This window comes from Diospyros lotus, chromosome 1 (genome assembly GCF_014633365.1).
Source record: "Diospyros lotus cultivar Yz01 chromosome 1, ASM1463336v1, whole genome shotgun sequence".
Taxonomy (NCBI): domain Eukaryota; kingdom Viridiplantae; phylum Streptophyta; class Magnoliopsida; order Ericales; family Ebenaceae; genus Diospyros; species Diospyros lotus.
Window position 1 is genome coordinate 51490787 of NC_068338.1, and position 19447 is coordinate 51510233.

Genomic DNA, 19447 nt, shown 5'->3' on the forward strand with positions numbered 1-19447 from the left:
AAATAAAAAAATAATATTTTTTAAAAAAGTAGAAAATAAAAATAGAGAAAATGTATAAATAAAAAAAATATAGGGATCATTTTCTAAAAAAAAGTCCAAAAAAAAAATAGTCTCTAACCTAATTGGAGACATAATCTTTTGTCTCTAACTTTGGAAATGCATTTTTTAATATTTTTTAATATTATAAAATATTTTTAAAATTATAAAAATGACTAATTTTTTTTTTTTTTAATTTTTCAAGGTTTCAATACAGAAAATGTTTTGAAAATATTGAAACAATACTCCTAAAATGTTTTTATATATCATGAATAAGAATGATATAACGCGTGAATTTTAAATGCAAATTGAAAGAAAAGCATAAAAGAAAGGGAAGAGGAGGGAATGATGGGGAGTTATTTTATAGAGTTTTAAGTGAAAATTATAGAGAAAGAAAGGGTTATAATATTAATTTTAAATCTAATTTTTTATATTTTTTATTTCTGTATATAGGGCAAAGAACAAGAAAATAAAAAAATTAATATTTTACGGGATATGCATATATATATATGTATGTATATATGTATGCATTAGCTAGCGGAAGAAGAAGAAGAGAAGAAGGGGCTCTGGAATCTCGCTACCTCCGTCAACGTCAAGCAGCAGCGGACCGCCGTTGGAAGTCAAATTATTTGCTTCGCCGATCGGAATTTGCTCTTGCTTCGGGCCGGGTTTGATTGTTCGTTCTATCACGTCCCGGTACTCCAGAACCCTAATTCCCAGCAGAAGCGATGCAGCGAATCTTCGGCGTTAAGAAAAACAGAGACCCCCCTCCTTCCGTCCAAGACGCCTCCGATCGGGTCAGCCAATCTCTCTTTCTGATCTCTCTTTTTTGTGATTCCACTTGTATGGGTACTAATACGGGCATGTATCTTTTGCCAAACAAGAATTGTTCAATTTTGGGTATTTGAGGCGCGGCATTTTGGGATAAATTCGGGATTTGTATTTGATATTTTACGGGCATTTTCGGTGTATTTAATATCTATCTCATCTTCATAGTCATCAGACGCCTTAATCCCAGTAGGTGCGTGAATTTAACTAGTGGATAGATAACTCCAGATTCGGTGAAAATGCTAGATACGACACGGGATACTTGTGCTTGGGACCAGATCATGGACTTTACAAGATTATCAGCTAATTAGAAAATTTTAACTTGGTTCTTGTTTGCGTCTACAGATGGTTTACCTGTTTTCTTTTCAGAAATTTTAGTTTCTAAGCAGGAAGTTGAGTTTTTTTGGGTTAAAATGATTTGGAGTTTCTTTTTCCCCTAAGACTCAATATAAACTGATCAACTGGAAAGATTGAAGAAAATTACTTGGTTTAGTACCTTTAGTTCCCTGCTTTGCATTCTCTTGTACATCAATTGCTGCTGTGATTTTCCTGCTCTAACGACTGTTCTGTTCGTTCTACGAGGAGAACTATGATGTCGCCATCTCTGTTTGAATATACGTAATCTGGGACATTTTTATTTTACATTTGGTTCCTTAGGGTTCACTTGTTCGATATTTTTTATGAATGTTCCAGATTGACCAATAAAGGGCTTAAAATTTGTTTGAGCTTAACAGCTGTACTGATTCATTGATGTTTATTTTGGAAAATGCATAGCAGTAATGATGCAGTAATGGACTGATTGCTAGAATTATGATCTCTATATGTGCGTTTTTGAGCATATATATATATATATATATATATGTTTCTGGAGGGGTGTGCCTGCCTATGTCCGCGCCCGCGCGTGAGTGTGTGTGTGTGTGAGAGAGAGAGAGAGAGAGAGAGATCTTTCCTTGACATATTTTCATTCTTTAGAATATGAACCATGACATTGACGATCCATTTCTCCTTTTAAAAATATTTTCCATTCTTTATGTATATACTGTATAAATTTTGAGCTTTTATACATTTTGGTCTTGGTCTTGGAAAGAAAAAATGATCTTTGATGTTATAGGTACTTGCTGATGACATTTTTTCTCAATCATTCTTCTGTCTCTTGGAAACTGAATTGTGTTTCATTTATTTATTTATATATTCCAGATCAACAAACGAGGTGAAACTGTTGATGATAAGATTAAAAGGCTTGATGCTGAACTTGCTAGATATAAAGAGCAGATCAAGAAAACTCGACCAGGTCCTGCTCAAGAAGCCGTTAAAGCTCGAGCCATGAGGGTTCTCAAGCAAAAGAGAATGTAGGTTATCTTTTTGTATGATCTTCTCCTAACCCTGATACATTATCCGATCTTGTTATGCCAACTACATACTCTTATTTTTGTACAGTAACTTTCCTTTGTCAAGCACATATAGTGCCTAGGTTTTAGTCCGTATTTTAAGATCAAGTTACCTCTTAGCTGGCTGGATAACTTTGATTGATAAAGTCCCTTGAAGAATTTTGTTTTAACAAAGCTTGCTTACAAGAGATATGGTTTAAGCTAAACTCAGAATTTGAAGAAACTGGAACAATCTATATATGTCAGCTGGGTGGCAGCTTGGAGAAGTAGGGATATAGTGGAAACAAAATTTAGACTGGTCACAAAGTGTTGAGCTAGGACACTGAAGGGGCTAACTACCATGCTATGATGTTTTACTGTGGGAAGAGTAATTCTTAGTTTTGGCAGGATGGTTAAGGAGTCATATATTTCTCTAGCAACTGACAGGGGGAGTTCTTTTGAAATTTTGAAGTAATATTAAGTGAGAAAGTTTAAGGAAATCTGCACACTGAACAGCAAGATAAAGTCTGGGGCTCAGAAAGCAGCAGCTAACAGATATTTTGAATAATAGAATGAAGAAACAATGTTTTTTATAGAGAAATCTATCATTGAGCAGATAAAAGCTCATCAAACTTTTGTTGGACAGCCATGTGAGACATTTCATGTCATCCTTCTTTTCTCCACAAGCAAAGATCAAATTAGTTTGGTTGCGACATATTCAATGCGTATATTGTGTTGCATTTTGGTAGTTGATACTGAGTATTCATTAGACCACTAATACTGTATTGTGTTTTTATTAGTTATCTAATCGTTTTAAAGAAAATATCTTTGGAAGTATTTTGAATTACAATTATAATATGAAATGTATTCTTGTATAATAAAATTTGAAGAAACAATGTACTGTACTCTATTACTTTATTAGATATCTAATTGTTGAAAAGAAAATATCTTTGGGCTCAGCACATATGATAAGGAGTTTGATAAGATCCCAACTAGAAATCCAAACTGTAATCAATTAACAATGGCTATTAGAGTTTTCAGTCAAAAACAAGAACAACCCAGGGCATTCGAGAGGCCCTCTATCCCCCGAATTCTCTTACAAAAACCAACAGAACTCTCTCTCTCTCTCTCTCTCTCTCTCTTTCCCTTATTTATACCTTGTTCTACTCAAGATAACTGCCTCTAGCAGCACATGCTGGTCTGTTACACACAAACTAACGGTTTTCCCCTACTACCTTCAGCCCATGCTTGCTGTTACGCGAGCCCCACTCCTTTTACCCCCCTACCCCAGCCCCTTAAGCCGCCCCTGGTAGGTCCAATGGACCGAGGGCCTATCATTATCTCCCCCCCCCCTAACTTTCACCTTATCCTCAAGATGGAAATCTAGAAACTGTAGCTGAATGAGGTCGAACGGTTCCCATGTCGCTTCTAAAGGGGGCAGTCATTTTCATTGAATTAAAACATCCCTGCCTTGTAGATTGCTTCCTATTCTAGATCAAACCCCAGGACTGCCTCGGGCTCCACCAACAGCTCTAAATCTACACTCAGTTGGCTGGAGACTTCCACACTATCCTTCAATGCCCCTCTTGCCTCACGTAATTGGGACACATGGAAGACGGGGTGGATATTGCAATGGGAGGGCATTGTCAATTTGTAAGCGACCGATTCTACCTCCTTCTCAACTTCAAAAGGACCATAAAATCTAGGAGCTAACTTCTCATTGGAGCGGCCAACCAGCGATTTTCAACGATATGGCCTCAATTTCAGGTAGACCAAATCCCCCGCCTTGAATCTTATCCCTTTTAGCCAATTGTTGCTCCACCATTGACACTGGCGTGGTCCCTCTTTCAAACCTCACCAAAGCTGGAAGTTCTCTACCATACACCACCTGAAATGGGGTCTTCCTCGAAGCTGTATGGAAGGACTTGTTATACCATAGTTCAGCCCAAGGCAACCACATGGACCATGATTTCTGTTGAGAGGAAGCAAAATAGCGCAAGTATGCTTCTAAAGTCCAATTCAGTACCTCTGTTTACCCATCGGTTTGTGGGTGATAGGCGGTACTTCGATTTAGTTTCGTACCTTGGAGGCAGAACAATTCCTCCCAAAATCTGCTCATGAAAATTTTGTCCCTATCCGATACAATGGACCTTGGAAGGCCATGTAACCTTATGATTTCCTTAACAAAAATTCCAGCCACTTCCCCTGCAGTAAATGGATGTTTCAGTCCGATAAAGTATCCATATATTTACTTAGTTGGTCTACTACAACCAATATGGAATCCATTTTGCCCGATCTTGGTAACCCCTCAATGAAATCCATAGCAATATCGTCCCAAACTTGATTAGGGATAGGAAGAGGCTGCAGTAATCCTCCAGGTGTCAATGCTGAATATTTATTCTGTTGGCAAACAGAACAATCACTCACATACTTACGGATGTCCTTCATCCCTTACCAATAGACTCTTGCCGCCACTCGCTTGTAAGTCTTCATCATGTCCTTCATGTAGTCCCAATGGAATGAGAGAGGACCCTTTTGGTAAATACAACCTCCTTTTATATAGCAGTTGGCTGCCCACCCACTGGAAATTGGGTTGGGAAGCAGGATCTGTTTGCCGATCCTTGATAATTCGCTTCACCCTATCATCTGTTTCTACTTCTCAGGCCAATTGATCCAGTTGGGTTACTTTGGGTACTGTCAAAGCCATGAAGGCTGTTGTATGGTTGATGCGTGATAACCCATCAACTGCCTTATTCTCCAATCCCAACCTATAATGAATCTCAAATTGAAATCCCATTAGTTTTACCATCCATCTCTGATACTCGAGACTCACCAACCGCTATTCCATCAAGTATTTGAGGCTTTTTTGATCAATCCAAACGTCAAATTTCCTCCCTAAAAGATAATGTCTCCATTTTTGCACCGCAAAGACTATGGCCATCAATTCTCGCTCATAAACTGATTTCATCCTTCCTAACTGATTGAAAGCTTGACTGAAATAAGCAATAGGTCGGTGATCTTGCATTAAAACAGCCCCCATGCCTTCCCCCGAAGCATCCGCCTCTACTACAAAAGGTTTTCCAAAATCCGGCAAGGCTAGAATGGGCAAGGAAATCATCTTCACCTTAAGCTGTTGGAAGGCTTTTGCGGCTGCCGCATCCCAATAAAAATTATTCTTCCTTAATCGTTTAGTTAAGGGTCTTGCCATCTTGTCATAGTCTTTCACGAAACGTTGATAATATCCCGCGAGTCCCAAGAAACCTCTCAATTCCTTCATTGTTGTAAGAGTAGGCCAATCTACCATCGCTTGCACCTTAGCGTGATCAGCTAACACACCTTGTTGGGAAATGATGTGACCTAAATATTCAACCTTCGGCTGCCCAAACAAACACTTTTTCCTATTAGCAAGCAACTGATTTTCTACTAACACTTTTAAAACACAACATAAGTGCTTTGTGTGTTGCTCTAAACTCCTACTATAAACCAATATATCATAAAAAAAAACCAATACAAATCGCTTTAAATACTCCTTGAAGATATCATTCATTAGCGATTGAAAAATTGCGGGTGTGTTTGTCAACCCGAACAGCATAACTAAGAACTTGTAGTGGCTTTCATGTGTCCGAAAAGCTATTTTGGGAACATCTTTAGCCTTGACCCTAATCTGATGGTAGCCAGATTTTAGGTCCAGCTTGGAGAAAACCATAGCCCCGTGCAGCTCCTCAATCACCGATATGGAGAATTTGTCGGGAATGGTTACCTTGTTCAAGGCCCTGTAATCGACACAAAATCGCCACCCTCCATCCTTCTTCTTAACCAACAACACCGGGCTAGAAAATGGATTGCAACTTAGCTGAACAATCCCAGCCCCCAACATCTTACCCGCCAGTTTTTCAATCTCATTTTTTTGCAAGTAAGGGTAACGGTAGGGCCTCACATGTACTGGTGCAGTTCCTGGAATCAAGTTAATAACATGGTCTTTTTTTCTGCATGGTGGCAACCCCTCTGGATTAGAAAATACCCCTTCAAACTCTTCCAACACCCTTTGCAACATCATTGGGATTTCCCACCGTTTTTCTTCAAATTCTGCTGTAATGGTCCCCAATTCCAGTAGCATCCCTTCACCACTTCCCTTGAGAGCTTTCATCATAGCCTTCAAGGACACCATGGTTTTACTCAAGCTTGGGTCTCCCTGTAGTATTACAGCCATACCTCCCACTTGAAACTTCATAGTTAAAGCTTTCCAATCCACATTCATTTTCCCCACGATGGCTAACCATTTCATCCCTAAGATCACATTCGAGCTACCCAACTCTAAGGGCAAAAAATCCTCCACAATTTGCAGGTTTTGTTGGTGCAGTTTCACCCCCTTGCAAATGTCGGCCCTTGCACCACCATTCTCGTTCCCATAATCACTCCATACCCGGCAGTTCTGTTCTTGGCAACCCCAATTGTTGTACCAGTTCGGTTGCTATAAAATTATGTGTTGTTCCTCCATCAATAAGCACTATATTTGGTTGTCATTCGATATCCCCTTTCAACTTCATTGTTTGTGGCGTTGTCAATCCAACTACCGAGTTCATGGATAGCTCGATCACTTCCCCCCTACACCCCAACTCTTCCTCGCCCCTGTGCACTGCTTCCTCCTCTCCTACCGCCTCGCCTATTTCTTCATCATAGATCATCAAAACTTGGAGCTCCTTGTTTTTGCACCTATGGCCTATCGAATATTTTTCATCACAACATAAGCGAAGGCCTTTCTCTCGCTTGGCCTTCCACTCAACCTCACTAAGCCGCTTAAAAGGGAAGCTGCCACCATTTATAGTGGTGTGAAACCGGGGTCCCGGTTGGGTCACAGACTTTTGGGAGGAACCTAAACTCTTTGCTAGTACAAGGAACATCCAATTATTGATCGTTGGTGCTATAGAGTACCCGTTCTTGGGTGGTTCGGCTGCCCTATGACAATTCTAAAGGGCTACGTTCTTGTCCTCAATATTTTGAGCCACTACCATGATCCGATCGAGCCCTCGTGGCTGCGGCACCCTGATCTCATCTCTTATCTTCAGGTTGAGGTCGTTTAGGAATTGGCCTTCCAAAAACGCCTCAAGAACATCAAGCACAACCGCGGCCAACGTCTCAAACAACAACCTATACTCCTTAATAGTCCCCTCTTGCCTGAGAGCCAAGAAATGCTCCTCCAAGACCCTTCTTGAGTGGGGCGAAACCTGCCTAGAATACCTTGCTTCAAGCTTTCCCAACTCTGAATTCCTCTTCGCCTTATCTCCCATTGAAACCAAGACAGAGCCGCGGCATCGAAACACAATGCGGCGAACTCTATCTTCTCATCGTTCGTTAGTTGATTGACCGCAAAATACCTCTTGGCACGGAAAATCCACTCATCTGGATTCTCTCCTTCAAAAATGGGCATCTCCAGTCTCTTTCCCCGTATGTCTGACCAGTACCCACCCCTGACTCCTCCTTCCAAGTCGTGACCTCTCACAATCCCAGGGATTACTTCGGAATCCATGGTGAATTCTGAAGGTCCTTCTCGTTCCTTGGACTTACTCTTCCTCTCTCACTCCTGCTCGTCCCACTTCGTTGGCATGAAAGCGAACTGTTCGAGCATCCCTACCACATTTCGTTCCATTGCCTAGATGTCACCTCTAATGGCTTCAACTCCCCTTTGCATGCCCTCCATCTTCGACTCCAATTCACCCACTCTCTGTTAGGTTCGCCATGAGGATCGACATCGCTCTAATATCAAATTGATAAGATCCCAGCTAGAAATCCAAATTATAATCAATTATCAATGGCTATCAAAGTTTTCAGTCAAAAATAAGAACAACCCAGGGCATTCGAGAGGCCCTCTCTCTCCCGAATTCTCTTACAAAAACCAGCGCAACTCTTATGCTCTCCTACTCAGCATAACTTCCTCTGGCAACACATGCAACGATTTTCCCCTACTACCTTCAGCCCACGCTTGTTGTTACGCGAGCCCTACTCCTTTTACCCCCCCTGCCCCTTAGGCCGCCTCTGGTAGGTCCAATGGACCGGGGGCATATCAGAGTTATTAGTTGTGATGATGGCAGTGGATAAATGGATGCACTATTTGGAATGGGGACAATTTATAATCAGGACAGATCATAAGAGTCTCAAATTCCTCACACAACAAAGGTTACACACTAATTTGCAGAAAAAGGGTATGGCAAAGCTGATGGGATTGAATTTTGTGATTCAGTACAGAAGAGGAAAAGAAAACGTGGTTGCAGATGCTTTATCAAGACGTTATGAGGAGGGAGATTGTGCAGCCATTACAGCTTTGGTACCAAGCATAGTTCTGAAAGGCGCGAGGCGCAAAAGGTCCTGGAGCCTGAGGCGCGAGGCGCGCCTTTGCGAAGCGAGGCGCATCTTTTAGGAAAAAAACTCAAAATCTTCTAAAATCATAAACAACTATCAAATTATCAATAATAACACATTCATATCATTCATGATTCATTATCTTCAAATTCTATAAACTAACAACATCAAAGTTAATTCATTCATCATGCAAATTCTAAACTAGAAATATCATCAAAGTTCAAACTTAAAGTCTCAAACTTTACCAAGTACCAATTATAATGCAAAGTTCTAAACAAACACATAAACACTACAAGTCTACAATCAATATAAAGAAGTTTTTTAATCAATCATCATCAAGGAGATCATCAACATCAAGGTCAATATCTTCATCATCCCCTTCAATCACCCCTTCATCTTCTTCTTCATCTCTCAATTCTTCTCCCTCTTCCAAGTCTTCATCATCTTCGGTCCCTGCCTCACTTTCCTCCTCCTCTTCAATCTCCTGAGTTACTCACTGCTTTGAAGTCGAAGCCGAAGTTGATCCCAATTGTGATCGAGTTTGTTTAGTTCTAAATTGATAACTAGGCTCTCCAACTCCTGCAGCCGCAGCAACATTACTCCATGTCAACCCATCCCCAACGTCATATGGAAAAACAGTTTCGTCATCTTTATCATTCTCCTCATCAAGTTTTCCAGTCAACCATTCATTGCTTTCATCAATGTTGGTCAATATGATAGGGTCAATGGTATCACACATTTGATACCGACGCCTCAATGCTCTATTGTATTTCATAAACCCCAAGTCGTTTAAACGAAGTTGATCAAGCCCGTTTCTTCGTTTAGTATGAAGCTACAACAATTTATGCAAAAACATACTAAGAATAAGCTACATGAAACAAACCAACTACTAATAAAAATTGTAAGTGTTATATGTACAATGCACTTACATTTTCAAACACACTCCAATTACGTTCACTCCCAGATGAACTACAAGTCAAGCTAAGAATTTTAATTGCAAATTTTTGCAACGTGGGTGTTGACATTCCATACGAAGCCCACCATTCAGCTGTCCAATAAAATTCATGGGTTAGTTATAATCTATTATCTAGAATGATTATATATATAATGTAATATATAATATATATGTGTACCTGGTGATTTCTCAGCTCTCTTTCTAATAGCCATATAGTTTCCAAAGAACTTATCTGCATCGCTATACATCGAAAGCTCAGCATCAATTTGGTCTTGAACCTTTATATCTGGATTTAACTTTCTAATGCATTTATATAAGCCAGTCATGATCTCTGGATCTATACGTTTAGCCTTGTAGAAATATTATGGGTTCAAGTACCAACCAACTGCGTGCAAGGAGCGATGAAGCTGAACATCCCATCGATTATCAATGATCTGAAAAATCAGTGCATACTTCTTTCCATCCCCATTAAAAGAGTTAGCAATCGCTTCTTTGGCCCTATCCATGGCCTCATATATGTATCCCATAGCAGGCTTCTTCTCACCATCCACTAAGCGCAATACACGCACCAATGGACCAACCACCTTTAAAGCAAATACAACATTGTTTCAAAATGAAGGCATCAAAATCACTTCTACAACCTTTTTAGCCCCCGCTTCTTTTACCCACTTGCTTGTCATCCACTCCTCAAAGGTAAACATCCTTCTAAGGTTGCTTTTCAGACTATGCATCATGCCCAAAGTGATAAAGGCAGTTGCAAACCGTGTTTTTGCAGGCCTCAACAACTCTTTCTTGTCAGTAAACCTTCTAAACATGTTTACTAAACCCGAACGAGTATAGATATAGCTATTCACCATAACAGCTCTCTCAAATGTCTTCTTCATATTAGACAACTTGAAAATATCTTCCAACATTAAATCCAAGCAGTGCGCTGCACATGGTGTCCAAAACAACGTAGGATATTTTGCTTCCAAAAATCTTCCTGTTATTATTTAGAGTGAAGTTAACAAGATATTAGTAAATAATAAATATCTAATGAATATTCAAATTGTTCTATTTATAAACATAATACAAATTACAAAAATGAATTTCATACCTGCTAAAACATTGTTTGAAGCACTATCGGTGACCACTTGCACCACATTTCTTACTCCAATCTTTTCCACACATTTACTTAATAATTGAAACATCTTCTCCCCAGTCTTTGAATAGCTAGAACCATCAACAGACTCTAAGAACATACTTCCTTTAGGAGAATTGACTAAAAAGTTAATCAATGTCCTTTCCCTCTTGTCTTTCCAGCCATCTGACAAAATGGAATATCCATATTTGGCCCACGCCTCTTCATGATCTTTCATCATTTCACGAGTGGCTTCCACCCCTTGTTTGAGAAGGGGAACCCTGACTTCATGGTAACTAGGCGGCTTCACATCCGGACCATACTAACCAACTGCTTCTATAAATACTTTAAAACTATCATATGTCACTGCATTGAATGGAATGTCTGCATCATACATCCATCGTGCAAAGCTTCTACAAACTCGAGCTCTTAACTCTTTTTTTGCAAAATCATGCTCACCCAACCTTGTTTGCTTTCCTTTGCCCTTGCTTTTCAACACATTAACTTCTGGGTCTTTAAGAAAAACATCAAGTGGACCCTTTTCTGTTAGCCCTTTAACACTACCAACACTACCAGTACCGCTTTCACTTCCGATAGATACATTGGGTCTTTTTCTACTTTGAGGCAGCGGCTCATCATCATCATCATCATACCCTTCACCAAATTGAAGATCATCATCTAACGATGCTATATTTCGCTCATCCCTGTTATTTTTCTTCTTTTGCATGTACTCTCCAATCTCTTCTTTTACTGTTAGAGGACATTGTCATGACCCAAGGAATAATAGAAGGGTATTATTGTAATAGGGTTGCAAAAGTTTGTTAGGATATTTTTCTCTTTTTGTCTTTTCCCTTTTGTCTTGTAGCTTAGATGGTTGGAGAGCTTTGTTTGGTAGCTAAATGAGACTATATATATATTGCCTTAGCTATAGGAAGAGGTATGATGAAAATGAATTGAAAACTCCATTTCTCTCTAATATTTTTCTCTCTTTCTCTCTTTCTCGGTGATCTCCTCCCTTACCTCTTGCTATTCTCTCCCTTCCAACTGATTTCTCCCCCAAGTTCTTCTCTTATCATTCTCGATCTTCCTCTCATACCCTAGCTCATCCCCAAGGTTCATGACAGACATTTTGGACAAGCTTTAGTATTCCTAAAACCGCCCACAAGATGTTGTTTCGCCCGAAATATACCACATTTTGTTACTTTATGACAAAATTTACATGTGGTGGTATTTCTATCATTAGGATCAGCTTCAAAATAATTCCATGCTGGGTCCGTTTTGAAAGTGGTTGACGACATTTATTGGGCTGTTGCAACACAGTTCCAATTTCCACAAAATTCTCCTAATGATAGAAATAAACTATAAAGACTTAAAGCAAATTTCAGCAACCAGCTGCCAGCAAAATAAATTAGGCAAAAATGCAAGAAATAAACAAATAAAATACAAGTAAAGAACTTATAATATGAAATTATGAATATAGGAGAAGACGTGGGCAGCCTTAGGCCCTTAGCAGCTTCAATTTGAAGAGCTTAAGAGCAGATGAGAAGAGAGGCGAGGAAGAGATGAGAAGACCGTGGGCAAACTCGGCAGAGGAGAATAGAAGAAGAGGGCGCGGCTGGAGACTGGAGAGGAGGCAGGCACTGCTGGAGAGTGGAGAGGAAAGGAAGAGGAAGATCAAGGGGTCGCGGCTGGATAGGAGAGGAAGCTGGAGAGGAGGCAGGCGCAACTGGGGCTAGAGAGGAAGAGGAAGATCGAGCAAGCAGCGAGCTGGAGAGGAGAGGAAGAGAGGAGGCAGGCGCAGTTGGGGCTAGAGAGGAAGAGGAAGATCGGGCGAGCTGGAGAGGAAGAGAGGAGGGGGTCGCAGCTGGAGAGGAGAGGAAGAAGAAGATCGGGCGAGGGCGAGCTGGAGAGAAAAGGAAGAGAGGAGGCAGGCGCAGCTAGGGCTAGAAAGGAAGCGGAAGATCGGGTGAGCAAGCAGCGAGCTGGAGAGGAGATGCAAGCGCGGCAGATGCTATAGTCGGGAGGAGTGAGGAGCGAGCAGCGAGCTGGAGAGGAGAGGCAAGCGCGGCTGGATGCAGTCGGGAGGAGAGGCAAGCGCGATTGGGTTGCAAGATTTAGTAGAAGACCTCAGTTTCATGAGGCGTGCCTCACGCCCCAACGCCTAGGCGCGCAAGGCAAGGGCCTCGCCAAAACTGCCTCACCTCGGCCCAGGGGAGGCGCCAAACTGGCGCCTTAAGGCCCCTCGCGCCTAGGCGCGCCTTTGATAACTATGGTACCAAGAGGTGGCAGCTAGCTATGATAAGGGAATTTGGACGAGGGAGCTACTGGAGTAGCTCAATCTTGACAGTAAAAGCAGGAAGGGGTACACTATATGCAATGGCCTGATGAGGTTTGAGGGGCGACTGGTGGTAGGTGATTGTGAGGCTTTGAAGAGAAGAATTTTCCAAACCATGCACGATTCTCCCTTAGGGGGACACTCAAGTATCCAGAACACCTATCACAAGGTGAAATAGGTGTTTTATTGGCCAGGATTAAAAAAATCAATGATGGAGTTCGTAATGCAGTGTGACACCTGTAGGAGATGTAAACATGAGTCAATGCCTAAACCAGGCTTCCTGCAGCTGTTAAGGGTTCCAGATCAAGCTTCGGCTAACATAACCATGTATTTTGTGGAAGGGTTGTCGTGATCAGAAGGGAGAAATTGTGTCTTGGTAGTGGTGGATCAATTGATTAAGTACAACCACTTCCTCAATTTGTCCCATCCATTCACAGCACAAGAAGTGGCTAGGGTGTTTTTGGACAATGTGGTGAAGTTACATGGGGTGCCTCAAATCATCATTTCAGACAAGGACAAGGTGTTTACTAGTTTATTTTTGCAAGGCCTACTGAAATCCTTGGGCTCTAAGCTCCACATGTCCACCGCCCACCACCCGAGAATTGATGGCCAATTGGAGAGAGTTAACCAGTGCCTCGAGACCTATCTGAGGTGTTTCTACTTTATGCAACCCAAGGAATGGCACAAATGGTTGTCCTTGACGCAATGGTTGTACAATTCCAGCCACCACCAGTCCATTAGGATGACACCATTTGAGGCTCTATATGGATACAAGCCTAGCCTATTACCATCTATGAGGGAGCCAACGTTTGTGGCAGCAGTAGACGCCTATCTACAGCACAGGCAAGACATTCTACAAACCCTGAAAACGGAATTGGCCAGGGCTCAAAACCAGACAAAGCAGCTAACAGATAAAAGGAGTGAGAGAACATTTGAGGTAGGAGAAAGAGTGTACCTCAAACTCAGTCAGTCCCATCTGAGAACTCTCTCAAGGAAGCCTATTATTAAGCTAAGCCCCAAGTTCTACAACCCTTATACCATCACTGCCAAAGTGGGACCAGTAGCCTGTAACTACCCGAGGGAACACACATTCACCCCGTGTTCCATGTGTACTTACTTAGGGGAGCAACTGGGGGCCAAACAGCCAATCAAACCCTCCCCATTCCACTCAAGGAGGAAGAGCCAACAGTCACACCAGTATCTATCTTGGACAAGAGAGTGATTTTCCAACAAGGAGCCCCAATCACCTAAGTACTAGTGCAATGGTCTTCATTGCACTCAGACAATAACACTTGGGAATATCTACTGGAGTTCCTCCAACAATTCCTAAACCCAGCCAGCTTGCTTAGCATTCTTGAGGACAAGAATTAGGTTAAGGGGAGGGGAGTTGTTGTGTACCTAAAGGAGAATAATTGTAATAAATAGAAATGTTGGTAGGGTAATTGTAATTGTGAGGAGTGAAGAGATTTGAATGCAGAAAGTGGCAACCGTTTCTGGCGCCAACTTTTCGCTAAGGCCGAGTATATAAGCTCGCCCTGTTTCATTGAGAAGGCATCAAATACCATTTTAAACTAATTCCTACTCAATTTCCCTCTCATTTCATCTTCAACTCCTCTCCCTCAGTTTCTCTAATTTCTCTTCCCTCCAACATAATTCCTGCCTAGTTCTCTCTATAAAACGAGAGAACACCTTGCCAAATTCAAGGAATTCTACATCAACTTGGTTAGGGAGCCCTTCTAGTCACTACAAGAGTGGGATTGCAAATGAACGGAGCCGCATGTGAGCAGCTTGAAGCTCAGCTCAATTTGTGCTCATTCTAGCTAGTTTCTTTAGTTGAATAAACAAATTTGAGCTTGATTTTTAAGCTTGATTAATAAACGAGTCAAGCTTGAGCTTCACGGTGCTTGATCTGTTTGGGTTTCTGAACTGTTGGTCCTATGGCCATTCAAGAGAGAGGGGGGGGGGGGGGGGTGAATTGAATGTTTAAAATTTTTGTCAATTTATTTAATTAAAATTCTTGTTATTTAATTTTAAACAAATTAAGATTTTGTAATTATGTATATGTGAGTTTAAGATTAATAAATTGCAAGCCACAAGATATAGCAAGAATAAATAAATGAGATACAAAACAATTTATGGTGGTTCAGTGTCTCCACACACACTTGCTCCACTCTTCTAAGGTCTCAACCATTTTTAGGGTTCCACTAATCTCACTAAGGTTTCCACACTAGCTCATTTTGGAAACTAAATACATTCTTAGATTACAACAGGTTCTAGGAGAACCACCAACACTAAGGTTTTCTCCCTAACTTACCAAGAAACTAGATGCATCTAGATTTTTTACGATTCTAGAAAACCACTATACTAAGGTTTTCTCTTAGTTCACCTTGGAAACTAGATATACGTCGATTTTTAAATGGTTCTAGGAAACTAATACAATCAACAATAAAAGTTTGTGAATACAAATATTTGTCCACACTTGGACACAAATGAATAAGTAATTAAGAACAAATATACAAGGCAATGAAAAATAATTAAGTAAATAAGTGACCTTGATTCAAATGGAGAAAATTAGATTTGGCTTTGTGATCTTTTTTTCTTCACTTGTCTTACGAGTTTTTGATGAATGTGCAATGTAACTTCAAGAGCCTCGCATTGCTTGGATTTTTGCTTGAGAGTGTTTGGGAACTTGTGGGTACGTTGGATGTACAATATGTGCAATGAATAATCTTCAAAACGAGCTTGGGGGCATTTATAAGCATTTGCTAAAAATCACTATTCACAACGGTCCGATTACTGTTTACAATAGTCGGATCACTGTTCACTATTCACTGTAGTATTTTAAAAAATATATATTTTTAAATAAATTTTTTATGCATTTTAATGGAAAACAATAGTTTTGGTAATATATATACTATGTCAAAATATTTTATAAATTAATCAAAAATAACTAGGTACAAAATATCATTTTTGTTAATCGTCAAAACTTAATTAAAAATTAAATGGAGCAAATTGACTCAATATAAACTAGCTCATTTAAGTGCTTATTTATAAATTTGTTTGTGGATCATTTATATGCTCATTTAAATCTTGTTGGCAATTTCATTATAATATTAGGGTTCGAGTTGCTATTTTTTTAGTTACTTTTTTTTAGATGCTAATAATGCTGGTTACTGATTTGAGCTTTAAACGAGCCTGAAATTGAGCTTAAAATGAACTTTAAATTTAGAGCTCATGAAAATGCTTGTTTGAAGCTTGTTTAATATAAATTAGCTCAGCTCGAGCTGCTATAAATTTTAATAAATGAGATTGGGCCTCAATTTTTAACTCGACTCAGGCTTGAGCCCAAGCCTGGTAAAATTCTAAACAAATGAGCCTAAGCCTTTATGGGCTCAGCTCGTTTGTAGCCTTCTGTAGGGGTTTTTAGTTAACTGTTAAATATAGAGCTGAGCTGCATTAAATTTTGAAAATTTAGGCAAAGAGACATATACTTCTGATATTGAGGATCCATTTTGGTCAGCCAACTTAGTTAGGGAGCCCTTTTTTGCTGATAGTTAATGTTTTGGTACACCTGCCCTTTGGTAAAATAATCTTATTTACATGTGTGTAAGGATAGCATATAATTATTTGGGCCTCTTTTTTCTTATAATAGAGAAAAAATAAATGTGTTTGTGGAAAATGAAATTGCATACTTCCTGAATTGAGCATTCACTTTTCCTCCTATGTTTCACATCGAACCATTTTGCTTTTGTTTCTGAATATATAGCAGAATATATTTTTGTTCCATGATAGATTATCTACTTGCCATCTTGCCTATGAACAGGTATGAAGGGCAACGTGACATGCTCTACAATCAGACATTCAACCTAGACCAAGTTGCATTTGCTTCAGAGGGAATTAAAGATGCTCAGCAAACTGTATGTGTCATAGTACTTCTTGCTGCATTTTTTCTTTCTTTTTTCCCCCTAAATTTCATCCATGCTTTGGGATTTAACCAACCCCACATGGTGGGATAAAGGCTTAGAATGATGTCACATCCATGCTTTGGGATTCTTTAAGCAACAAATGTTGGAGAATAGACATGCATTAGTGGAAACTCTTTAATAAGTTTATCAACAAGGCTTGACTATGGATAAAGTTAAACCAAGATGCCCATCTTATGCCCAAATGTTATTTTAAGCCTATATTTAGGACTATGGGGCATTTTGTCCAAAGGAAAATTTAAAATTTCTGGGTGTTAGTTTCCTACAAGAAATGTTTGGCCTTATTTTGTATCATTTTGGAAATGGAAACTCTGGGAAGACCTTCGTTTTTATGTTCACATCCGTAGGGATGTAAATGGGTCCCAATTACCATCTAAACTGAAACAAGTATGAAATTGAGGATGTAGGTATAAGGCTTATTTGAAAATTTGTTAAAAGAAGTATGTAAATGGGGCTAATTGGTGTGGGGCCCATTTAAATCCCTGTTCCTATGTGAACAGGTTTGAAAAACTTTGGAGGCAATCTTCTCTTGTTTCTGAATTCCAGGTTACAAACAACGTACTGAGCCTTAATACCAGTAGCTGGCATTGGCTACATAGATTCAAACTTGCCAATCATCTCTATCTATGACTATGTCTTCTGAGAGGTCTTTATAACTAATGTCATGCTTAAGAGTTTCTCACTAAATTTTTCTTGGTCTTCATTTATCTCCTTCGGGCCTGATTGTTCTCATACTAAGTGCAGCTTTGAATTCAGTACCATCCATTCCGTTTCTTTTCTTGTTCTTTTTTCTTGGTTGTGTGTGTGGTTGGGGGGATTAAAATCACCTTTTCAGTTGTTAGTGTCTCTGGTTAGTGTTTCTCCAACGTGGCTTAGATGATGAACAACCTTGACTAATACCTCTGCGTAACTATTATATAACTTTTGATATAGTGTTAACATGGGCCAAAAACATATGAGAGATGGGGGATAACCTATTTTTCAGTAGGGGAGGGAATTTGGGTTCTAGAATGGATGGTAGGTCTGTGTTTTAGGTTTATATGCTCTACATATTTGTCTCCATTTGTCAGTAGCTAATCTTGTTGCATTCTCTCCAGATGTCAGCTTTGAAATCAGCAAACAAAGAGTTGAAAGGAATGATGAAGTCCGTAAAGATTCAAGACATAGATGTTAGTATTTGTGTTTTTGTATGTTCTTCCTTTCCTTTCATCCCTATTTTTTGCATTCAAAATGTTGGATGCTTGATTCTGTAGAACTTGCAAGATGAGATGATGGACCTGATGGATGTGAGCAGTGAAATCCAAGAATCTCTTGGTAGAAGCTACAGTGTACCTGAAGATATTGACGAGGATGAACTCATGGGTGGTAAGCTCATATGTTGGGTAATAAACTTCGAATGGAGGAGGAAAAAAAAGTTTGGTACTTTTTTAGTGTAGACCACTTGTTTGTGCTAGAAAAAGAATACATATACATATAACATCTGAATATAGGTAAGCTAGTTTATGCCATCCTAAGTTTTTGTTCAGCACAAGGATGTTTGGCATGTGTCTGCTGTAAAGTTGCATTTCCGTTTCTAGATCAACATAATTTTGGGCATATGGAGTTCCAATTTTCCTTTATCTTTGGCACAGAGCTTGATGCTTTGGAAGCTGACATGGGCTTGGAGACTGAGAGTGATGGGGTTCCGTCATATCTTCAACCTGATAAGGAACCTGATCTGGAAGGAGAGCTTAACTTGCCTTCAGCTCCATCAGGACACACACCAGTACCCACCACCAACAACCAGGTAAATCTCTATTTAGGTGTCACCATGGAAATGGAAACTCTATACATGCTGTTTCTAGGCTTTCCTGTTACATTAGTGTCTGAACTTTTCGTATCTGCAAACTCTGACGTTGTCAGGCTGAGGATGAATTCGGTCTACCTGCTGCTCCTCGGGCATCTATTCGCGGTTAGGTCGTGTCTGGCTGGTTGGTTGGTGCATTGGCTGTATCGTGAAGGTCTATATACTTGTGGGGGGAAATTTGGTTGGGAGTGAGCCATTGTGAACATATTATGTTGAATTTGAGTATCAAGGTTCCCACATGTGGGTAAGTTTGGAAGTTAAAAAAATAATTTGGGCATTTTTTCATGGCAGGTGTAACAGTTGATCAGATCTCATTGTATTATGAGAAAACAAGTAGGGTTCAAGAAATGATGCTCTGTTTATAGTTTCATTGTGGTATTATGTAAAGGGTAGCTGTCACGTACCTTGATTTCGTTATGGTATTCAATTTTATTTTTTGGAGCTGTTTGAAATCCCTTAGGTTGTGTTTGGATGAGGTTTGACTCCATCATCACTCCCATGTTTGGATACAAATTAATGGATTTAATTTGAATTTGGGTTAAAATCCCTGATGGATTTGGACCTTAAGGAAGAGAATTTGAAATGACTCTCAAATTGGTCTCATTTGGACTACGGGATTC

The 19447-nt window shown here is 39.9% G+C and overlaps 1 protein-coding gene across 1 annotated transcript; it reads left to right on the forward strand.

The window, feature by feature from the left end:
• The first annotated feature begins 567 nt into the window (after nucleotides 1-567).
• Nucleotides 568-19281, forward strand: LOC127803602 (vacuolar protein sorting-associated protein 60.2-like). Its single transcript, XM_052339980.1, has 7 exons — nucleotides 568-833; nucleotides 2062-2213; nucleotides 16822-16915; nucleotides 18079-18150; nucleotides 18235-18346; nucleotides 18613-18767; nucleotides 18884-19281. Exons 1-7 carry the CDS (start codon nucleotides 765-767, stop codon nucleotides 18935-18937), a joined length of 708 nt encoding a protein of 235 aa, XP_052195940.1. The 5' UTR covers nucleotides 568-764; the 3' UTR covers nucleotides 18938-19281.
• Nucleotides 19282-19447: the final 166 nt, after the last annotated feature.

Excerpts from the sequence above, each read along its gene's own strand:
- LOC127803602 (XM_052339980.1), top strand. The coding sequence starts at position 765 with ATGCAGCGAATCTTCGGCGTTAAGAAAAACAGAGACCCCCCTCCTTCC. Across the intron at positions 834-2,061 it reads TCCAAGACGCCTCCGATCGG|ATCAACAAACGAGGTGAAAC; the intron begins GTCAGCCAATCT and ends TATATATTCCAG. Across the intron at positions 18,768-18,883 it reads TACCCACCACCAACAACCAG|GCTGAGGATGAATTCGGTCT; the intron begins GTAAATCTCTAT and ends TGACGTTGTCAG.